Source organism: Populus alba, chromosome 1 (genome assembly GCF_005239225.2).
Source record: "Populus alba chromosome 1, ASM523922v2, whole genome shotgun sequence".
NCBI classification, from domain to species: domain Eukaryota; kingdom Viridiplantae; phylum Streptophyta; class Magnoliopsida; order Malpighiales; family Salicaceae; genus Populus; species Populus alba.
The window spans coordinates 30,742,487-30,765,773 of record NC_133284.1 but is presented as its reverse complement, the minus strand read 5'-3'; the positions used below and the strand labels follow the sequence as shown (position 1 = coordinate 30,765,773).

Below are 23,287 nucleotides of genomic sequence, written 5' to 3'. Positions count from 1 at the left end.
AAAATCTAAAATCAAACCAGAATAGTTTTGGCTTCCTCGCCTTATATATGTTTTTTTTATAAAAAAAAAAAAACATTGACTTTAAACAACCACCATTAAGTCTTTTCATCTTATAGAACATGTGGAAACCAAGAAAAAATATTTTAGTGGTAAAAAATGGCATGAATGTATAAATAAACTTTTATATCAAAACTGATTTGTTGAAATATATGAATTTTTCACTCATGACTAAAATCTAGCAACCTCTGTCTCTCTCTTTTCTGTAACTAGGAATTGAAAAATATATAAATAAACTTTTATACCAAAACTGATTTGTTGAAATTTAAAGGAACCTAAATTATATAAATTACGTTATTTTAAAAGATTGAGGACCTATGTGTACTTTTATACCAACTGTTAATCTTTCATCTGAATAAAGCATCCACATGACTTCTAAAGTATAAGTTTCCTAAATATTAAACAATAATAATTCAGTGATGTTAAACTTTTTATTTAACAAATGGTTCAAAAAGTATATAGATAGCATGTTATCTATCTACCTCACTCCGATAAAATGTCAACACATATGTTAAATTATTATCAAATACTTTACTAGCACGCCACCTAGCATTATAAATATTTGAGTTTACTAGTATTTTTTTAAAGTTACAATTAGAATGTATAAATACATACAATTATTATCTTATGATAGTCTACACAATTATGGACCAGTCTAGGTATTTAAGGCCGACTCACATGAAGATGCTATTGAGACTATAATTGTGATTTTTTTTTATTTTGTGTTAACAATAAACATTTAAAATGTAAATTAATATTTTAAATTCTCCATATATATATATATATATATATATATATGATTTCAAAATCATCTCGTAACATCAAATAAATTAAAAAGCATGTATCTCCCTATGAGGTTTATGAATAATACATTACCAAAAAAATACAGTATATATGCTCAGCATACCTACATAACACATTAAAATTATCATAATAATTAATGCAAACTTAATAAATAATCAACAAATTCAAATCATAATAATTAATTGGTACCTTCACAAGAACTAATCGTTAGCATCATCTAGTAGTATCGTAAATTATTTCTCAATCCATTTAAGACATATGATACCCCTTTCAATTTAGAAGGAAGGGTTATCAATGTAAATGATCACTTGTATAACACAATCCAATTATGAACACTAGTAGATGTGACTTCTCGTCCATTAATAGACAATCCAAGTAAAATTGTCACGTTTTGTAATATTGGTGTTATCTTCTCATGCCTAAGATGAAATGTGTGTGTCTCACATCTTCATCACTCAATCAATATATGGATTATATTGTGGTCAATCTTGATGTGTTCTAAACAATTAACGTGTAAAAAACATGTTTGTAACACATATGATTGAACTCGTTCATGTAGTCTTGTTCGCCTATGTGTATAATAATAAATCATAGTCTCATCGTGCATAACAATTTAAAATATAAGTATATGAATATATAATACCTTTAATGTTAAATAAATTAAAAATATATTAAAATTAAATAATGCCTATGAAAACATCCTCCAGTCGATGTCTATCATATAATCGCAAGACATAAGTGCCAATGGTTTTGGTAGACATGTACTGTGATGCATACTCTTCATGATTATAGTTATGCTCTTCGTGGATGTCATTGTTATGCTTTTTGGGAATATCATCGTCTTAATGTGAATGCTCAGAATAAGGAGACAATTTGCCACCTCGAGTGCACGACATTCTATATAATAGTATCCATGTTTGATGTTAAATTAAATTAATTTAATATGCTCTATCAAATATCATAATATATCATAACAAATATATGTTTTGTCATACATACGTTCTCGATTAAAACATGTTTTTCTTTTATGGTTTGTGTCATTATATATGCCACATCTATAATGTGTATAACCTTCTCTTGCATCTATCTTGTTATGCGAACGAGCAGACATTCGTTGACCACGTCTGGAATTCCATCTAGATGAGTCTGTTTGAACTCGAGGTTTAAAGTAATCACTCAATTCTAACTCATATGGTAATGAACAGAATGGCATGTCATATGTTGATCCGTAGTTCTAAATTATGTAATAATTACCAACAAACTATATAAAGTTTAAGTGATTCTTGACACAATATAAAAGAACATGTGAACATGAATATTAAAGTCCCCAAGGGACATGGCGTGATGGCAAAGAGCTTAAGATCTGCACAGCAGGTCTCGAGTTCGAGTTGAGGCGTGCACCTCTTGTAAGAGTCTGAGACAGCCGGGGTTTTACTAACTCACTTGGGCCCATAAAGTGCGCTTTTCGGGGGGTAGGGTTCCCTCGAATCCAAGAAAAATAAATATTGGAATGCATGTCATTTATCATATGTTGTTTTATCATATAATTTGACTACCCGTCTGACTTCTTTTACAACACATGATTTAATAAAGGTATTGACCTAGAAAACATGTTGCTCAGAGTCGAACAACATTACAGTATGATTTCTTGTTCTATCCTTGTTCATTGTCAATTCAATTTGAATTGTCAAAGGCCAAATTATTCCATGTTAAATAAAATCATTAGTTTTGTGTCTTTACTTAACCCAATAACTATTATACTTGTAAAATATCAATTGCACTAGAGTTGGGACATGCATTGCATAAGCACCTTTCAAAACATGATCAAATGATTTTGAAAGATTAATTGTCATATTACCATACCGGTGACCGATATCATAACATAAAGCTTATTTTTCTTTTTGTTCTCTCTCAAGCCATTCTTGATATGATGGATCCAACTTGCACTTTATTTTATATCACAAATCAAATTTGCACATTGAATGTTCATAACACATCCATATCAAATCTTTTTTCATAAATGGGTTTTTGAATTTATGATTGAAGTTGTTAATAAAATCCGGGGTATAATATTGATGTTATCTTATAGGTTCACGCTAAATTTTTGTTATTCCATTCTTTATGCCTCTATGTTTATATGATATTATACATATACTTGTTTTATTACCGATAATGTATCTCTATAAATAAAGAAAAAATATCTCCAATTATAATTATTGTTTTCATTAATAATTGCAAAAATCAAAGGGAATATCTCATTATTTGCATAAAAAACAACCACAATCAATAACTTCCTATTAGATTGCCCATATAAATATGTGCCACCAACACTGATAAGTGGTCTACAGCACTTAAAACCTTTAATTCAAGGTTCAAGTGACCAAAAAACTCTCCCCGAAACCATTGTACTATCATCAAAATTTCTTTTATATATCTAATCAACAACTATTCCAGGATTTGATTCATTTACTACCAAAACCAACCTAGGTAATTTTTTAAAAGACTTGTCTTGTGAACTAAAAAAATGCTCAAACACTTCCTATTTTGCAACTCATGCGTTGTCATATGATATTTTATACTTGTAATGCAATTTTATTTTATCATGTATGCTTGTGATAGTCATTGAAAGATTATCCACAATAAGGGTTGATATAGCAACATTAATAAAATTTGCATTAAACTGATTTTGGTCTTTTTGAAAAAAGATCGAAACACATGTGTAGACCTTTTAACTTTGTTATCTAAAATGAATCTAACATTTTATAATATCCCCTACACAAATATCATTTATATTTAGGTGTTTGCACACATTATAATTGAACAAATATAGAGTTCGATCGTTGGACTTAATAATTAACTGAATGTGTAATGTGTCACCGTTTAACTGCATTAACCAATTTATTTTTACTGTAGAATGTTTGTCTAGCCTCCAAATCAAACTCTCATGGCATATGTTTATGACTAAGTGCCCAAACATGATAAATAACAAAACTAGATCTAAAAACATATTCAAATTCAGGAACAAGAGGTATCATTTTACCATCATCATCGTTGACAACATCAACATCAATATTTATTGTCATATTTTGTTGTAATGTCTCATCATCTTCATTATCAATAGGCTCGGAATAGTCAAATTTGTGTTAATTAACAAACAAATTATCAAACATAATAAACTTTTTTTACAGCAAATTATCTAATAATAAACTTTTTTTACCTATACTAATTGATTTTGAAGGACCAGAAGAAGTTGAAATAAACATAAATTTTAGTCAACTATTCACATATAATATCATCATGTTCAAACTACTTTGGAAGAAAAAATTAATCATTGTCTTAAAACTGTTATTATACATAATTGATAGAGGATAATAGGTGTTTACCAATTTAAATCTAAGTTATTTCAACATTAATATCATTATAATTTCACCAAAGTTCATAACAAATAATTTCTTTCATTTCTGCACATGACATGCCTAAATTACCATTTAACAACAAATTACTCATGTCATTATACGTTATACTATTGTTCACATAATAAACAATAGTGTCACCACAATGATATAAAAATAAATATATCATAAGATATCCTATTAAAAAAAAATCAGATTATGGTTAATCAGATATATTTTTAACTAATTTCCATTACCCAAACCTCAATTGGAAAAATTCGTTGCAAATTCAATCAAATTTTCAAAAATTAATGCAAAAGCATACTTGATCAAAATTAAACATAATTCATGGTACCAAATTTAATTGATATTTTCATGCTTAATTGCATTAAATCAAACCCAAAATAGTAGCAAATTAATATAATTGAAAGAAAAATATAAAATTACTCATCTTATTAACAATTCAATGCACTGTGTAATTCATCGTAACTCTAACACCTTCATGCCTTGTTTCATTAAATCATCAAGTATAGTTAATTACATTATTAGCTAATTCTAACAATCCGCACAAGATTCTTAGTTCCACAACTTATCCAAAATTAAACACAACACATAATTAATTGAAATAATTGATTCATATTTAATTTAACTTATTTTCATGTTCAACTATATCAAATCAACTTTTATTGATGATATTCATAGCTAATTTATCATTAATTCAACAAACTTTTAAATTCACCTTAAACCCTAAATCCATCATAAACAATTATTTTATTTTAACTAAATTAAACATAAATTTATAACAATATAGTATATTTACCTTGCTTGTAGGTCTAGAAAAAAGGTTGGGGTGGTTGTGGTAATAACAACAATTTTGAAGAAAAAACATCCAATTGTACTTAAAGATTAGGATTAATTTGATTTTCTTGGTGTTTCAGCGGGGGGAAATAAGTGTTTTGTGAGTTTTTTAGAAAAATAAAGCTTGAGTATATTGTTTTAAAAAAAGAAGAAATTACTGTGTTATGTTTTTTTTTGATCTAGAGACATTTAAGTTATATGATATGTTGTGCTCCAGAATACTAATATTTAAATATATTGTATTTTTAATGTAAAAATATGTTATTTTCCTAATTTTTTTCAAATATTGTTATATTCAAGATCTTTAACTTAGTGTGCTATTGTTTTCTTAAAAAGTATCAATATAAAAATAATAAAAATTCATAATTGTGGAGGAGCGTGTCATACAGTGACATGGTAGACTGCATGTATGGTTTTGTTTTCATTTGTAGAGTCATCGCGCCAGCCAGTACCTAAAACACTTTCTCAACCACCAAACTCTAACAGTCTGATCCTTCTTACCTCCACTGTCCTAAAATAACACAAACTCTCTTCAAATGGCGTTTGCCGCCTTCTCTACACGCGCCTTTTCTCTTCGGTCACCGAACTACCACCATCAACATCACAGCAACAACTTTGCCAGAATCTCTCTCTGTGTTGCCATCCCAACTTCGAAACCCTCTGCTACTCCTCTTTCCCGGACCACAACTACTTCTCGTTTTAAAAGATTTCGAACAACCATCGCTCTCTCCTCTGGTGGAGGAGACGATGGCGTAGGTGGTGGTGGGATTTCTGGTGGTGGAGGTGGTGGGAATGATGATGGTGGTGATGCTGGGTCCCGCAACAAGAATGAGGCCATTCTTGCATTGGCAGAGGTACGTACACATTTACAATACAAATATAAAGATCGATGTATTTGTGATATGATTTGGTTTGTTGTTTTGAGTTTGATGATTTGCAGTTGGTGATCATTATTAGGTGGGGAGGTCGTTGGAGAGCTTGCCAAAGGACTTGGCTGCGGCAATTGAGGCAGGGAGGGTGCCAGGGTCGATTGTTAGCAGGTACTTAGAACTGGAGAAATCAGCAGTGTTTAGGTGGTTGCTTCAATTTGGAGGGTTTAAAGAAAGGTTGCTTGCTGATGATTTGTTCTTGACTAAAGTTGCCATCGAGTGTGGTGTTGGGATCTTTACCAAGGTTTGTACATCTAAATATCTCAGAGTTCATTATCAACTACTAGAACTGTGTGTATTCATTTTCTTTAATACTGTACTATTGGCAAGAAAGAATGGAAGTTGCTCGTGAGGGGCTGGTTGAAATTTCAATGGCTGGTGAGATCAATTAGATTGGTTGTTGCATGTGTAACTAGCAAGTCAACTAGAGGGGGGTTGACCTTTTTTTCTTCTTAAGAATCTCTGATCATCTGATGATTTGTCACGATTCTCAGAACATTTAATTTACGTGACATTCTTACCACACAATATTAAGATTATCAAGCAGTAATGCTAATTGGTTCTATAAGCATGCCTCCTGGATTTGTGGGGATTTTTTTATTATTATTTTTAACCAAGGCTGTTCACGTTCCAAATTGGCATTGTAGCTCTATCTGTAAAGCATTGTTAGGTATTTAGCAGGTAGTGAGGTATGTGTCACTGATCATGGATAATCTTTCGCAATTTTTCTTGCTCTTCAGACCGCTGCAGAGCTGGAACGGCGCAGAGAAAAGTTCACCAAGGAGCTGGATTTTGTTTTTGCCGATGTGGTATGGCTGTCTATGTAATTTTCTCATGTTCCATAAAACTTTTATCAGTGGAAGTTCAAAATGAGTGCTGCCTACCCTCTTGAGCTTGTACCGAGGGACTAACACTATCCCATCTAAAATTAAGTGGAAAACTGTCCAAGAATCTTGAACACTAGGGTCTCATGAGAAAAGAAGTGCCAGTGATCCTAACTCTCGTCTACTGGCCTAGCCTAAGACATGCAAACCTTATTTGGCCACCTTAATACTGAGTGCATAGAGGACGTATTTAATGTTATGTCAGAATCGAGCTAATCATAGTTGAAATCCCTTAGCCTGGCTCGGCCTTTTTGCATGGAGACAGAGCCAGCCATGCTTGGATAGGCTTTATTTCTTCAAGTGAACTAAGAAGAGCTGTACTTCTTTATTCTACAGTGAAGACATGCACAATCTATTCCTGTTCTTCTGTTACAATTTATTATATTTTTACTCAATATGGTTCCTGTTTTAGGTAATGGCCATAATAGCAGATTTTATGCTCGTTTGGCTTCCTGCTCCTACTGTTTCTCTTCGACCACCTCTTGCACTCAGTGCTGGTCCAGTTTCTAAGTTCTTCTACAGTTGTCCTGATAATGCATTCCAGGTTAATTATTATTTTAGTCTGCAAGTTGTTGTTGATACTGTTAAAGCTTGTTCCCCAATTGTGAACTTGCAAAATCCTGCATGCAGGTGGCTTTGGCTGGAACATCTTATTCATTTTTACAGAGAATAGGCGCTATACTGGTATGTACCAGATCATCTAGACAAACCAAGTCTTTTTTATGGAAATTTCAAATTTTCTATCATGTTAATTTGTTTTGCAGCGTAATGGAGCCAAGCTATTTGCAGTCGGTACCGGTGCATCTCTAGTAAGTTATCACCTTACAGAATCTGAATTTGATATGGTTCCTAGACATTGTAGTTGTGGTGTTTGATATTTTTTTAGTGCTAATGGAGAGCGTTGTGTCTTATCGTCAACCAGGAGGCAGGAAGAAATCTTCCTTTATTTGTCAAACTTTCATTACATAAAATTCCAGCGGAAGAAACAGCCACTCTTCTTTTTCCTGCTATTTTTAAGTGATCATTTCTTTTTATTTGTGCCATGCTGAAGATATGTTCGTGTGGTGTTCAATTGCCCATTTCATGTCTTTATAGTTTGACTCTTTGAGTACTGAAGATGATGGAGATCCTGCATTGCCAGTGCCATTACACATTCAAATTCATAATTAGAAAGGCAAAATGTTCAAAGTTTGAGATTGGTGACAGGAACATCATAATGAACTTTGAGATGCTTGTCCCTACAAATAGTTTCAGATTTGATTTGATGCAATTTCATTGGGTTCATTATTGCAATTCCTCTAAGATTAAAGATCATACCCATGAGAACTACCCAGATGACAGAACCTGTGTTGGTATATTCTGATGTCAAGGTAGCAGTAGCACTCGATAAGCCCATGAACATACGTATCTACAAAATGCATCTTGAACGGAAATCATCGTTTGAGGCAACAGATCAGTTAATTAAAACTAGACCAGCTCAAGCAAAAAATATTATGGCCTATGTGTGTGCTGCATGTTGGTTTAGCACTTTTTTGAATGCACCAAGCTTTGCTAGTGCAGTTCATATCTATTTGCTTGATTGAATTGAGAAACTCTCAAGCAATATGAACTCCTTGGGATTTTCTTGCCAATGGGGGTTTTACTTCTAAGTGCGCACGCATTTATCTATGAATATATTCATGTATTGCATGCATTGATTACATTTTTACTTTCCTCTGCATGGGGGAAACCTACTGCTCTGTCCTGCTGAAAGAAGTATCTTGCTGTGTGGTGGGAAACCTATAGGACAAGTTAGTTGGCCATATTTTCTTCTCTTCATAATTTGATCTGAATATATGTTTTTATAAGTGTGTTGTTCTTCCAGAATCTCCATTTTTTTGACTGACGGCAACTGAGCTGCATTCTAATTTTCTTGAGAAATTAATTGAATTCAAATGATCTGGTTAAGTGCAAGAATTTCCATAAATCCCATCCTAATTCTCAGTGGATTCATGTATGATTTGCATATCAAGTTATTGCTGTGTGATTGGTAGCATCAATTTTGTTCTGGTTGCATTGGACTGATAGCAGCCTCTTTACAGGTTGGTGTAGGTATAACAAATGCGTTGATTAATGCACGAAAGGCTTTTGATAAATCTTTTGCTGGAGAAGCAGAGGACGTGCCTATATTGTCAACCAGTGTTGCCTATGGTGTGTATATGGCAGTTTCCAGCAACCTAAGGTAATCTTTGGCATTTATATTCTAATTCTTTTACAGTGCCTTAACCTGCTAATAATGATACGAATCAACATCTTTAAACTTCAAGAATCTTAATTTGGACGAAAGCAAAGATATGCAGCTATGAAATGTAAGTTTGCTGTTGCTTGTATAATATAACTTTAAGCCCACACACAATGAAAAGAAAAGGTTGTGTGCGTATGCTCAAAGGTAACTGGGCTTCATCAACTTAATTTAGATGAAGGTGCTCCAAATACAATTTTGAATCTTATGACTAGAAGAGGAGAGCAAGACTTAACCGAGTATCTTTCCTATAACCACGAATGTTTTAGCCATCAATATCTGTCAACTTGTCAGTAACTGTGCACCAAATGTCTGTGTGTAAAGCAGTCTCTTGTCTGAATGGAGTTGCCAGCACGCCATCATGAAACGTTAACAACAATAGCATTCTTTGTTTAACAGGTACCAGATCCTTGCTGGAGTTATTGAACAGAGAGTTTTGGAGCCTATGCTACACCAGCAAAAGGTTATATTGAGTGCAATCTGCTTTGTCGTTCGAACTGGCAACACATTCTTGGGGTCATTGATGTAAGATATTATAAACTCTCTCCTGTCCATTTCGTGGTGTTTCCACAGATGTTATTAAAGGATTGTGAGTATTCTGCTGCAGGTGGGTGGACTATGCACGCTGGGTTGGAATCCAAAAGATACGAGAGTAGAGTACAGGGGTGGTAAATTTGGTTGCGACCTTTCAATGGATGACGATGACGACTTGATGGATATTAGACGATGAGGGTGAATCCATTTGATTACCTTTTGTTTAGAATATTTATGTAAAAGAGTTTGACAGATGGGAGTAATGGCTGAAAGTCTCCTTGCAATGTTAAGGAGAAGTCTATCCATTATATACAATAATGATGGTTATGTGATCCTATATAATAGGAAAGATTAGAATACAAATAATCAAGGTTGTTAAAATCACGAATTTATTTTTAAAATCTTATGATTTCATGAGTCAATATATATAAAACATGTTAAATCAGGTTAAAACTCGAAATCGGTCAAACTCGATCAAAATACTATCTCTTTGTCCGATCCTCCTAATACTCCACTACATAATTTTCATTTCCTAATCGTTCCTTTCTCCATTGCTCAAATCTCAAATTTTCAATCTTAGCGGACTAACATCAACATTAAAGGATCTTGGGTATGGGAAAGCCTTATATTGTATTTTAGACCGGGAAGGCATGATCGGAGGATCCAAACTATGAGAAGATAGAGGTAGATGGTGATAAATAAAAGGAGTAAAATAAGAGATAGGAATACTTATATAGAGAGAAATATTATGTTTTAGACTAATCATTTGTTAACTACAAAGAGAGACGATAAAGACTCAGAGAGAACTTAAAATACATGTCTTGCTTGGTGGGATATTTGGACATTATTTATAAGACTTGTTACTAATATAAAAAAGATGAAAGGTAAGGTGGCATGAGATTAAATTGATGTCATTTTGTACGTTTTTGTTCTCGTTGTCACGAGTTCACTATAGTGGTTTCTGTTAATTTTTTTTTAAGTTGGTGATATACCTTAGAATGTTATATCATCTCACTAGTTGTCTGTAGGGTGTTTCAAGACCTATCCTCTAGAAAATGTTTTAAAACTCTATCAATAAAAAATAGTTTTGCAATCTTATTTTTTTTTCTTTTTGTATTTTTAAGTTATTTAAACCATGTATGAATTTTTATTTGAATTATGTATTTTAAGGTATTTAGATATTTGTATTGTTTATTTCACTTTTATTTTAATTGTATTATATTATTATTTACTACTTGACTGAAATTGTCAATATATAATTAGTTAAAATATTTTTCTTGTGATTTTACAATTCGAGTTTACAATCCGAGTTTATATTATATATTTCGTGTCGTGTAAAAAAAATATTTTTGACAACCTTGCCAATAATCAAGTAATATCATCTACACATTCAGGTGTGTAGATATTACAGTAACAAAACAGGAATACAACGCATATTATGGAGAATCATTTGATTCTCCCCTATCACCGCTCTTCAAGGTGAGCGTGGCAAAAGAGATAACATTGAGCTTGCTTTGAAAGAGATAAAATTGAGGAGTGGGGATGCCTTTGGTTAACGTATCAACGAGTTGCAGTTGTGGAGGAACAAAATCAACTTTCAAAGTTCCATTAGCAACAACCTCATGTATAAAGTGATAGTCAATTGCAATATGTTTGGTTCGAGGATGAGTAACCAGATTGATTGCCATAAAAATTGCACTTTGATTGTCACAAAGAATTCTAGGTGAAATAGATAGTGTAACACGAAGGTCCCGAAGTAGTTGAACAAGCCATGCAATATCGACAGTGACAACAACTAAAGAGCGATATTCGGCTTCTGCACTTGAATGGGAGACGGTGCTTTGTTTTTTAAAGGATCAAGAAATTAAATTGGCGCAAAAAAAAAGATAGCATAACCAGTGGTAGAACGATGTGTATTAGGACAACCAGCCCAGTCCGTATCAAAATAGGCAATAAGATCATGAGTGGGCTATTTATGAAGTAGAAGTCCATGATAAACGATGCCTGTAACATAGCGCAAAATATGTTTGAGAGCACAAAAATGATTCTTAGTTGGAATATGTATAAATTGACAAATAAAATTAACAGAAAAGGATAAATCTGACTTGGTGATGGTAAAGTATTGAAGAGTACCAATTAGTAACCGAAACAGAGTAGGGTCAGAAAACAACTTACGTTCGACTGACAGATGTTGACCAACTACAAAGGGTGTAGAAATAGGTTTGACATCAGTCATGGAAGCTCGCTACAAGAGATCAAAAGCATACTTCGTTTCACTAAGAAACATACCCTTCTCGTTAATTTGAACCTTAACACGAAGAAAACAATGAAGATCACCCAAATCTTTCATGAAAAATTATTTGGAAAGCTGAGTAATAAAAGTATGAATCATAAAAGAATTGTTGTCAGTAAGGACCATGTCGTCAACATACAGAAGTAAGTAAACAATCTCAAGCATAAAGTGATAAACAAACAGTGAAAAATCATCTTGACTGAAGAGAAAATCAAGTGTAAGCAATGTTTCAGGTTCTTGTAAGATCTTTTGTATTTTAAATTTTGAAATTAGTATAATTACTTTGACGTCTTTGAAAACAAAACCAACATTATTCTCATAAGGTTTTTTTTTTCATTTTACACTAGTTTTATTGTAAATTTCAAGGTTACTCAGGGGCATTATTATAAGTTACATTTATAAAAATATATATTTTAAAAAAAATTGTTGATATGTTCGGATGTGGATAACCCCCATGCCATTTGGGTGGTGCATGTAGGGTTGTTCAACCACTAAATATTGCTTTTTGAGACGGTGTTTAAGAGGTTTGGGCATCCTCAATGCAATGAGACGGGATGTACCCTTGACATACATCAGGCTTGGCAACAATAATTGTTTTTTTTCCTCTTTTCTCACTTTGAATTTCACACTAGTCCTTTAAAAAAAATCAGATGAGCTCTTGCAGTCTATTTCACCTTCACGTTTACTCCATGTTTTTTTTTTTATTATTATTATTTTGAATAAGCTATAAAAATTATATGTATAAAAAAATTAATTTAACCTCCTTTTTATTTTTTTAATATTTTAAATTTAGTTCTCATTCTTTTTATTGCTAGTTATTCTGTTTGTGGTCATTTTTTAGGTTGTTTTGTTTCTTCAATTTCATTCTCCTATGATTTTTTTTTCTTTCAAATTTGATATTTGTTCTTTTTATTACTTTTTTTTTCTTGACAAGTTTTTCAAATTGATTTTATTTCATAATTTCGTCCTTTTAAATTAAATTGGTTGGGAATTAAATTTCTTGATTGAACTTATTATTATTAATTTTTTGCTTGTTCATTTACTGTTGTATTTTTTTAATCATATTATTTAAATTATTAATTGAATCAATAACTTGAGTCTTTGGGTTTTTTTTTTTTATGATTTTTTATATTAAAAAAATTTCATTCGACCAATGGAGTAGCTAGTTATTATATTGAAAACTAAAAAATTGAAAGTCGTTTTAACAACAATTTTAATATATTTGTTCGTTGTTTTAATTCAAATATATTAATTGGTGTGTTTTATTTCCGTGGTTAGCGTTCAAGGCAATTTTAAAGTTATAAGTTCAAGCAAAGGTGTCGTGGTATTTTCTTTAATGGGCCTGGCCCTTTACTATATCTTTTTTTATTTTATTTTGCCCCTCATGAAAAAAATTACTAATTCCCCTTACTTTTCAGTTCTGATAATGTTCTTATATATATATATATATATAATTTTAATAATTTTTTTCAATTATGATATTGAAATAACAATACTAATAATAAATCTTTCAATTAAAATTGTTTTTTTTATTTTTAAATATGTTTTGAACATAATTTTATTATATTTATAATTGTTTTAGTTTTTAATCACACATATTTCTATTTTGAATTTTTTATTATCTTTCTTTTACAATCATGTAATATTTTCTTAATAAAAAATAATTTTAGTTAAAAAAATTGTACTCGTTAAAACAAACAATATATATTTCAATAGAAAATTTTTATCTCAGTAAAATAAAAAATCTAAAATAATTGTATTTGCAGATCCAGTAACAATAACAAATAATGGCAATGAAAGTTAACATGAGAATACAAATTACTGTCACCTAACCTAACCTAGTTTAATCATTTTATTATTATCCATTTTGTCCAAGTTCAAATTAGAAGCTCGTAAAGCTCTACCTGGTTTAGCAGTATAATTACGGTTATTTTTTAAATAATTTTTCATATTAAAATATATATTAATGATATTTTTTTATTTTAAAAAATTATTTTTGAGATCAGCACATCAAAATAATTTGAAAATATTAAAAATATATTAATTTGAAGTTAATTAAAAAATAAAAAATTTTCAAATTAGTGGTGTTAGATATTGTGGTAGTTTTTGTGATTATGGTTTGAAAAAAGTTGTTTTATAAAAAACACTTTTTGTTGAGGTTGATTTGATATTTATATATGTTTAGTTAAAACTGTGATTAAAATTGAGGTTGAACAAAAAAAAAATTAATGTGTTTGGTGATATATATTAATATTGATGGTTTTTAATTTAAATATTATAGATTTAACTACTGCTATTATATTATGAAATAAATAATATTTATATAAAAAAAATTTATTGTTCCATTAAACTATCTATAATTTCATCATGTATGAAATTTATCCGACAAGAACTATAGTTTTCATAGTTTTTTTGAGCATACAATAAAATCAGATAAAATATCATTAGAAACAAATTTGAGAATACGATCAAATTATGTAAATGTTATGTCATTATGCGATCATCTTCTAATTTATGTGGTGTTATTTAATAATATTAAACAATAATTTATTTTTTTTAATAAAACACATTTAAAAAAAATAGATTTTTTATTGTTTATGTGAACAGTGCAAGTGAATAAAATCACAATACTATTACGTGTTAACAAATGTGCAAAGTGAATTAATTCACTAATACTATTTACTTAACAAAAATAAACAGTAATGACAAATCAAATGCATCTTGCTTCTTTCCAAACTGTGTTTCTGTGCTTTTTATGATGAGTTTCATGTTTTAAAAACATTGGTTACCACTTTAACCAATAAGCATTTTTTATGGTTTCTTCAAAGCATAATCGTTGTCATATAGACAAGTACGCTCTAATTTGACTTGACACAATATAGCATTTCTCTATTTTAAAAAAAATACAGTTCTAGCACATTTTTTTATGGGAAGATTTGATTTTCTTAACTTTAATTTGTGATATTTTTTTTGTTTTATTTAGTGTCTTAATCTTGCAAAATTGTTATTTATAGATGAAGATTTATTATTTTTTCACACGTTAACACTTTGAGGTGTGATTTTATAATATTTTTATTTTTTTATTTTTTAAACTAGATTGGTCAAGTGTCCAACTACAGCACAAAAACTCTCCATCGAAGAATGCGTTGAAGATTATTTTTTAAAAATATTTTTTTAATTTAAAATAAATATATTTTTATATATTTTTAATATAATATATTAAAATCATAAAAAAAACATATTAAAAAGTATTAATTTTTAATTTTTAAATATAAAATATTTTAAAAAACAAGTTGAGCTACTTTCCATAAGTGGATTGAGAATAAAAAGGAGCAAATGTTACATAGATAGTTTATATCTACTGCGAGTAGAATAAGAATTCGTCCTCATTCTACACATTATCCTGTCAAATTTCTATTGTGATAATTAAATAATTAAAACTTTTTAATTAAATAATTAAAATCAAACGTAAGTGTTTCACTGTGATAGAATTACTGTTTTAGAATGTACTAATATTTTAAATAAAAAAAATCACTTCTTTAAAATCATAGTGTTTTTTATTTAGACTCTATTTATTATTATGGGTCAATCTGTTTTTAGTTTTTTTTATATTTAAATTAGTTTTTTTAATTTTTTTGAATAATTTAGATACAAATATTAAAAAAATAATTTTAAATAATGAAAAAATATTATTTGAATATATTTTTAGGTAAAAAAATATTTTTAACCATGAAAGTAAAATTAAATTAATTTTATATTTTTAATGTAATTGACATCTTAACAACTCAAGACGCTGTCGTTTATAGAGCAAAGCGAGGGTAAGCTAGTAATTTAAAGGAACTAGGGTTTTATATTCTAGGAGCAAAGCCTCAGTCTCTTCCAGTCGTCTCGTCTCAAACCGTAGCACCAGCAGCTCTGTGCAGAGAAACCTCAAAATCTTATCTCTGCAAAAATGGGTAACTAATCTCTTTTCTCATATATTTCTTTTTTCAACTTGGAGATGTTAATAATTCAAAACTTTGCACGGATTGATTAGGGATTTCTCGTGATTCTATGCACAAGAGGAGGGCGACTGGAGGAAAGAAGAAAGCCTGGAGAAAGAAGAGAAAGTAAGACGTTCTCTAACACTATCTTTTATAGCAAAAACCGCACTTTTTTTAAGAATTTTTTTTTCCGTTCTGATCCGTGGAAAAATCTTGGTGATCTTATATCAATGTGCACCAAGTGTTTGCAATTTTTTCTCTGTGCCTAGTTTTTAGATGTGCATGCGGGTTGAAATCCCGCTGATTTGGGTCAACTAGTCGCTTGCCAGTGATTATTCCTATTCTGTCTTGCATCTTGTTTGCCTGATATTTTATGTATGAAGCCGTTTGTCCACTACTTCGGTAAAAGTCATCTAAGAAAGAAAAAGGTCTACAACCATTGCATATGACAGAAATTAGAGAAGCTTTGAGAGCCCATTGTATTCGGTACTCTTAATATAAAAGAAGCAGGATCCTTATTTTTATTTAAAACTATTATCTTGGACATTGGGAGTTCAGAAAAAAAAGTTTTGAACAAATTTTCCACTTAATATAAAATCGGGATCAGAGTTTTTTAAAAAAAAAACAAACAGGCTCTGACCCCTTTTTCTCAAGTTCGCCTTGCTGGTGTTTCCTTTTGCACTTTTTGTTTGGTCAAGAAAATGAGAATTTTGTATCCTCTGTTATAATTAATTATTGGTCATCAGAAAGGAACTATGCTGTTCTGGCCCTTCAATGAAAGGAAGCAGTTCATTTGATATTAATTTTTTTCCTGGTGGGTTCCTTTGAAAAATAAAGCTTTAAGCTTGATAAGGTTTGTCGTTGCATCCACTAGTTTTAGTATCCTCTTGTGTCAAAATCAGGCTTGTGTTCTGTTTAAATTATGAATTCAGACCGATTTAATTTGTAAAGGGTTCAAATTGTGGAAGATGTTGGTTAATTTATGTTTTTTGGTGTGCCTAATTGTATTCATGCCATTTACCTTTTGAAGGTATGAGCTCGGAAGGCAACCTGCAAGCACTAAGCTCTCTAGCAACAAGACAGTGAGGAGGATTCGGGTTCGAGGAGGAAATGTGAAGTGGCGTGCTCTGAGACTTGATACTGGAAACTACTCATGGGGGAGTGAGGCTGTGACCCGAAAGACCAGGATTCTTGATGTGGTGTACAATGCATCTAACAATGAGTTGGTCCGTACTCAGACTTTGGTGAAGAGTGCCATTGTTCAGGTTGATGCTGCACCTTTCAAGCAGTGGTATCTCCAGCACTATGGTGTGGACATTGGTCGCAAGAAGAAAACCGCACCAGCTGCCAAGAAGGAAGGAGAGGTAGGATCTTTGCCCTTAATACTATTTTATAGTATTCTTCTATGCTGGTTTTTTGTTTTGTGTGCAATGCTGCATGTATTGCTATTGCTGTTGGCATGGATAGTTAATTTTTCTAATTTTCCTCCGTTGATTTTAAAACCTGAAACACAGTGCTAATCCCACTCATTGTTATTTTCACTCCATGATCTTATGAAATGACTAAACTAACCCTCTGTTTATTCACAAATTGAAGTTTTTTGCTAAATGAAAACTTATGACTTCCTAACATAGTACTAAACAAAATAAATTAAATGCTAAATTTAAATTTGTATGTCGATGGCATTGTTAATGAAGGTTATGTTTTTTTTCATGTGAATTGACATTTATTACAAAATGGAGTGTTACTTGTTTTTTCATTCAAGTATAACTAATGTCTCGTCATACAAATACTATTTTTATAAGATGTTATTAACATATTTATGATTTTTATTTGATTGAAATTGACTTTTCAAAAAAAATTATGATGTTTAAAATATTATGAAATTTAAATGTAAAGAAAGAAACTACAAGATGGTTAGTTTGGTCACTTAACAAAATTTTGGAATGGGAATCGCGCCACCTGCAGTTTTTAATAGATTTTAATCCATTGCAATTTTTTCCACGCTGATTTGTTAGTTGCCACTTCTATTGGCTAGCTGTTGTTCATGTCAGATTCTTATCTGGTGTGCAATTCAACAAGTTTTTGCTTGGTGTCTAGAGTTGGTTTTAGATTTTTTTAAGTGCTTATCACTTCCATACATAAAAGTGAGAGGGATCATATTTAGGCTATTTGGAAACATGAAGAGGTGATGGTACTTAATGTTAATTGATTGCCCATATATGGAGATTTTAACTGCTTTGATAATTATTTTTCACTCGTTCTGAAAATTTATATCTGATGCTTTTGTGCCTTTTGAGTGTATGAGCATGGCTTTTGCTACTGGCATGTTTTGCTGGTAATTTAAGTTTGAAATGTCCTTAAACTTCTCTATTGATTTATAGGATGGTGAGGCTGCTGTTGAGGAGGAGAAGAAGAGCAACCATGTCCAGAGAAAGCTGGAGAAGAGACAACAGGCTCGCAAGCTTGACCCACATATCGAAGAACAATTTGGTAGTGGTCGTTTGCTAGCTTCTATTTCATCACGTCCTGGTCAATGTGGGCGTGCTGATGGGTATGTTACTTCTGTTGTTCTTTTAGTCTGTTAGATATGGTTTGTATAAGACATCGCAAAAGAATGTTTGTTAAGTTTCAAGTTTAATTTCTCATCTCATCATAATGTATGTCCTTTGGTTACAGATACATCTTGGAGGGCAAAGAATTGGAGTTTTACATGAAGAAGATACAAAGGAAGAAGGGCAAGGGAGCTGGGGCTGCCTAGAGTTTTGTTATTTGAATTTTCTTTTCACATCAGTTATCTATTTTCACCTTATTTTACTTCATTTTGGATTTGCAACTTATGATGGGAAATTAAACTTCAAGCTATAGACCTGTCATTTGAATTTTTAGTAGAATATTTGGTGTCGTGCACCTTACATTAAGATTGTTGTGTGTTGAGTTGAATGATGTCCGGCTTCTTGCCGGAATCCTACTCCTGACCGGGTAACTAGTCGTCGTTATACCTGCGCTTGCACGAGATTGATCCGAATCATTCATATGCAAAATCCCATCAAGAAGCATTGTCGATTGTGTTCGGGTTAGTTTGCCGAAGTGAAGTACTCTGAGATTCCAAGTTGTCTCGAAAATTTATGCATTATTTTCAGATTTCTTCTGCACAAGCTATTTTCCAATTCACACTCAAATGTTGAATATTTTCCAGTTGCTGGACCTTCATCGAGAGTGGAGGTTATTTTATAGGTTCATAGGCTGTGTGGTGGTTGAATGAGCAGCATGGATGAGTAAAAAGAGAACAGAAAAAAATAAAAAAAAAATCTGAATAGTGAAAAAATTCGATTAAATTGATTAAAAATTTTAAAGAACTGATCGTTTTGGTTTTAAAACTGAGTTAAATTGAAAAAAAATCAAGTTAAAATTAAAAACATGGGTCAAACTAGAATAGAAAAAAAACAAGTTGAATTGGTTTGAACTGTTTTTTATTTTAAAATAACCGAATTGAATTGAAATTAGTTAGTTTGAAACAATTCTAATTTTTTTATAAAAAAACCAATTTAATTATTTTATTTTAATAAAAATCAAACTAAACAAAAAATAATCACACCTCTGAGTAAACAAAATATCAAACTGCATGAATGGAACAAAAGAAGAACAACTTCAATTTGATACTGTAAGAGTAGAAACACGAGCAAAGAAAAAATTTCTCAAATGATTTAGTTTGGGTGGAAAAAGAAACCACTTGTTCACCTTAAGATCTGCAGACCTCATGTTTGAATCTCGCCAACTATTTTAAAAAATTACTATATGTATATCTTATTAATTTGTTAAAACATTTTAATTTTTGATCATGCTATAATATGATGAGATAAATATAAATATTTATTAATATATAATTGATTCATATATTTTTTAGGAAAAAGCGATATAGAAAGTATGGAAAATTTATTGTTGAGCTAGCTAAATTAAATGTTTGTTTATTATTTTGATGTAAAATATTTTTTAAAAGTGTTTTTTATATAAAAAACCAATTAAAATATTTTTTTTATTTTAACTTCATCACATTAAAATATTAAAGAGCATTAAAATAAAATATTAATTTAATATTTTATCAAGTTAAATTCATATTTAAAATACAGTTCCATGAAAAAATCTGATTTTTGTTCAGGAAAAGGGCCGGTTAAACTACACGTCGGTTTTGCAACAGATGTGGCAAAGGAATAAAACCCTAAAAAGCCACGGGAGGAGCAGGAAGTGAAAAACCCTAATTTTTGCGATGACACAGAAAAACAGTCTGTTCAAAGGCCAACAGAAGAGGAAAACAGTCCCTCCTAATCGACATGGCAAAACTCCTCACATCCGCAAAGGTCTGCCTTTCTTACGCGCAATCTTTATTATCTATTTATTTCTTAGTTTCAATAAATAAATTAGTAAGTTTTGGTTTTTTCACAGGGAAGAGATTTGTAAAGCCATCAAAGGTTACAGAGGAGATGGATGCTGATAGGGTATGATTTCTCAATTTTGTAAAAACATTACCGCTTAATATTTGTAAAAAATAATAAATTTTACTTTGCAATTTTTTTTTCTAATTTCCTGCTTCGTAAAATGCACTTTGATTCGCTGAAGAGTGTAAACCCAAGATAAACTTGGTTCTTTAGGTGATAATTATGCGTCAATTACTGATTATCATAGTGGGCGGTGAGTATGAGCTGACGCTATAACTTCTCCAGTGTTGTAAGCGTGGCTGGCTTAGCTATTCCCTTCATGCAGCCGTCGAAAAATTTTCATTATGTTATGCATTTAGTTTTTTCCTATTGCCGATTCTGATTGTTGCTTAGATGTAAAGAATGATTATTTCCCATATGATTAACTAAGATCGTGCCATGCGACTGTTCTTTTAGAATCCAAGCCAGTTGTCTGTTGCATCTTTGTCTTTTATCCCTTTCATCTGTTATTTTCTTTCACCAAGTTAAGTTAACATATCTAGAATTTACGTTTTGGGAATTGTTTTTTGAAAGTCCAATCTATAATGTTTCTCAGTCTCTCCCTTGGAATGTCTTTGTTATCTTGAGAGCTTTTCTGTTCGGTTTTATTGGTTTGCTAAAAGGGTGATCCTAAATCTTGATTGTTTGTCTATTTCTGTGACATTGACTGTTTGAGTAAAAGCTTTCTGATCCTCTTTTTTTTTATGGGTTCTTTCTTTATAAAAGCCACTTAATGCAAATGGGAGTCTTATTTCAAACGGCCATTACTTGGATTGAAACCTTTGTTTAGATGTCCCTTTATTCAAACTGCCACTTAATGTGATAGTTTAATCATGTAAAGCTCCTAAAAATCCTGACTTATTAACCCTTGAAACCTGCATTCTGCTATGGTGAAATACCTTGTGCTGAAGAATTCAAATTATTTAATCAAGGATTTTCTCTTGGATGTAGTAGTAAATTCTACTGTGAAATATTGAAATGGCCGTTGTATGTTATTTCCATGATCCCTAGGGTGGGGATGGCCGATCATTCAACTTGATTTGATTTTCATATGAGCTTGGATCATATAAGATTACCTCAAAGTTTGTAACATGGCAAGTAGGCTGAAGTTAGCCTCTACCTGCTTATTTTATAGCAAGTCAGTAAAAATAGATTCTTTTATTGCTCTTCAAATGTGTACAAGTTGGTTTTGGCTTACAGTTGCATGAGGAGAATCAAGACTATTGCCATCACTGTATTATGTAACTTTATGCGTGTTGGGTTACGTGCACGATGACATTTTGTTGGATGTATTTGAATCTTCTTATGCTTCACTTATTGCTTGTCTTTCTTATATGATGCTGGCCAGGAGCTAAGCAAGTTCATCAACAACTGCAATGAGATCAAAGCAGCTACTGCTGCCAACAAGGAAGGTGGCCAGCTGAGTATTGTCAAACCACCCACAGAAACTGCTAGTGCTGCAAAGAAGTAAACCCGATGCTGTGCAAAATGTATGCTATAGAGAATTACATATTTTGAGCTTTTTTGATATTTTAAATTGCTTGTGCTGCGAGGTCATATTCTTCCTGGTTCTTTTCTGTAGCTTTTCAGTTCTTGTGTCTGATACCAATCAGTTTTGATTGCATATTAAGATTGAATATGAGAAGTAGTTACCTGACTGAGATACAAGCGATTGATTAGGTTGCAATTTAAAACAATTTTATTTTTGTTGCGGCTATCTAAAGTTCTTTTCAGGCCTGTGGTGCCACCATGGTGCCTCTTTAGTTTATAATTAGATGCAGGTGAAAATGTTGCCAAATTGACAGTTCTGACTGTACTCTTGCTTCTAATTTGGTCTATCACTAGATAAATTGCCTGCTTTTCGCCGGGGGCTGGGATAATTTTTTTACCGCTTAAAAAAATGATGCTCAAGCTCTGTGATTGTATTTTAAAAAAAATAAAAAAATCCACCTGAAATATTAGTTTATATTTATGAAATTACCCAATCACACCTGACCTCATTTGGGAATTACAAAGAAACAATGAAGAAAAACTGAAAGTACCCCTGCCTCTATTATTAATAGAGATTATTTTTAAGAGGCATTTTGACCGATTATATATATATAAAGCCTGAAAAGCCTCTGAATCCAAGAGGATTTGTGTTTTTTCTTCAAGAGCCTTTTAGTAATTACACTGGAGCAAAAAAATATGCAATTACCTACTAACCTCTAAACCCATGCTTGTCCACTAAGATAAACGCATGCTTGCCCACCAAGATAAAGTGTAATTTTTTCTAAAAGAAAACTTTTCTTTTCAACTTTTTGGGGTCAATTTATTTGAGTTGTTCAATGGAACCCCTTTTAAAAAAAATAAAATTACAAAGACATTTCGGTTGTTTAGAAATGCTGTGTTTTCATCCAATTAAGTTTCGGTTATAAAAAAGAAACCGAGTTTCGGTTTTGCAAGGGGCTGGGAGAATACTGCCATGGCAATAAAATATTGGTTTAAAATGCTGTAACAATACAAACACTATTCTTCCCTCCCGGGTGAGAGGTAACGGATTCCGATCAGAATCTCGACGGGGATGGGAGCCGAGGGAGAATATTATCTCCCTTGTTTAAGCAAGTGTTTCGCCGGCGTGTACATAGCAAGCTCCTCTCGGGTAGTAGTAAGAGTGTAGAACGGGAAATTAACAGAGAGACGGTGTGAAGAAAAGGGAAATTTCTAGCAGCAATCCCCGAACAAAAGCAAAGGGTGGCTCGGCTTGCCAGTTGTTGCTATGTCGTCATCTTCCACTGCGACTGTTCTGAGAAAGAGA

The 23,287-nt window shown here is 31.6% G+C and overlaps 3 protein-coding genes and 1 non-coding gene across 4 annotated transcripts; all 4 read left to right on the top strand.

The window, feature by feature from the left end:
• The first annotated feature begins 5,531 nt into the window (after window positions 1-5,531).
• On the top strand, window positions 5,532-10,120 carry LOC118047019 (protein RETICULATA-RELATED 4, chloroplastic). Its single transcript, XM_035056157.2, has 9 exons — window positions 5,532-5,965; window positions 6,069-6,284; window positions 6,781-6,849; window positions 7,337-7,468; window positions 7,555-7,608; window positions 7,689-7,733; window positions 9,006-9,145; window positions 9,605-9,730; window positions 9,813-10,120. The coding sequence occupies exons 1-9, from the start codon at window positions 5,648-5,650 to the stop codon at window positions 9,859-9,861; spliced, it is 1,149 nt and encodes a 382-aa protein (XP_034912048.1). The 5' UTR covers window positions 5,532-5,647; the 3' UTR covers window positions 9,862-10,120.
• A 5,737-nt stretch (window positions 10,121-15,857) lies between these two features.
• On the top strand, window positions 15,858-18,936 carry LOC118047018 (small ribosomal subunit protein eS8). Its single transcript, XM_035056156.2, has 5 exons — window positions 15,858-15,988; window positions 16,069-16,141; window positions 17,046-17,379; window positions 18,400-18,569; window positions 18,695-18,936. The coding sequence occupies exons 1-5, from the start codon at window positions 15,985-15,987 to the stop codon at window positions 18,774-18,776; spliced, it is 663 nt and encodes a 220-aa protein (XP_034912047.1). The 5' UTR covers window positions 15,858-15,984; the 3' UTR covers window positions 18,777-18,936.
• A 1,275-nt stretch (window positions 18,937-20,211) lies between these two features.
• LOC118047017 (uncharacterized) lies at window positions 20,212-22,196 on the top strand. Its single transcript, XM_035056155.2, has 3 exons — window positions 20,212-20,373; window positions 20,459-20,511; window positions 21,839-22,196. The coding sequence occupies exons 1-3, from the start codon at window positions 20,283-20,285 to the stop codon at window positions 21,959-21,961; spliced, it is 267 nt and encodes an 88-aa protein (XP_034912046.1). The 5' UTR covers window positions 20,212-20,282; the 3' UTR covers window positions 21,962-22,196.
• LOC118047133 (small nucleolar RNA Z103) lies at window positions 20,845-20,932 on the top strand. Its single transcript, XR_004687282.1, has one exon. It is a non-coding gene; the product is annotated as a small nucleolar RNA Z103 (small nucleolar RNA).
• Window positions 22,197-23,287: the final 1,091 nt, after the last annotated feature.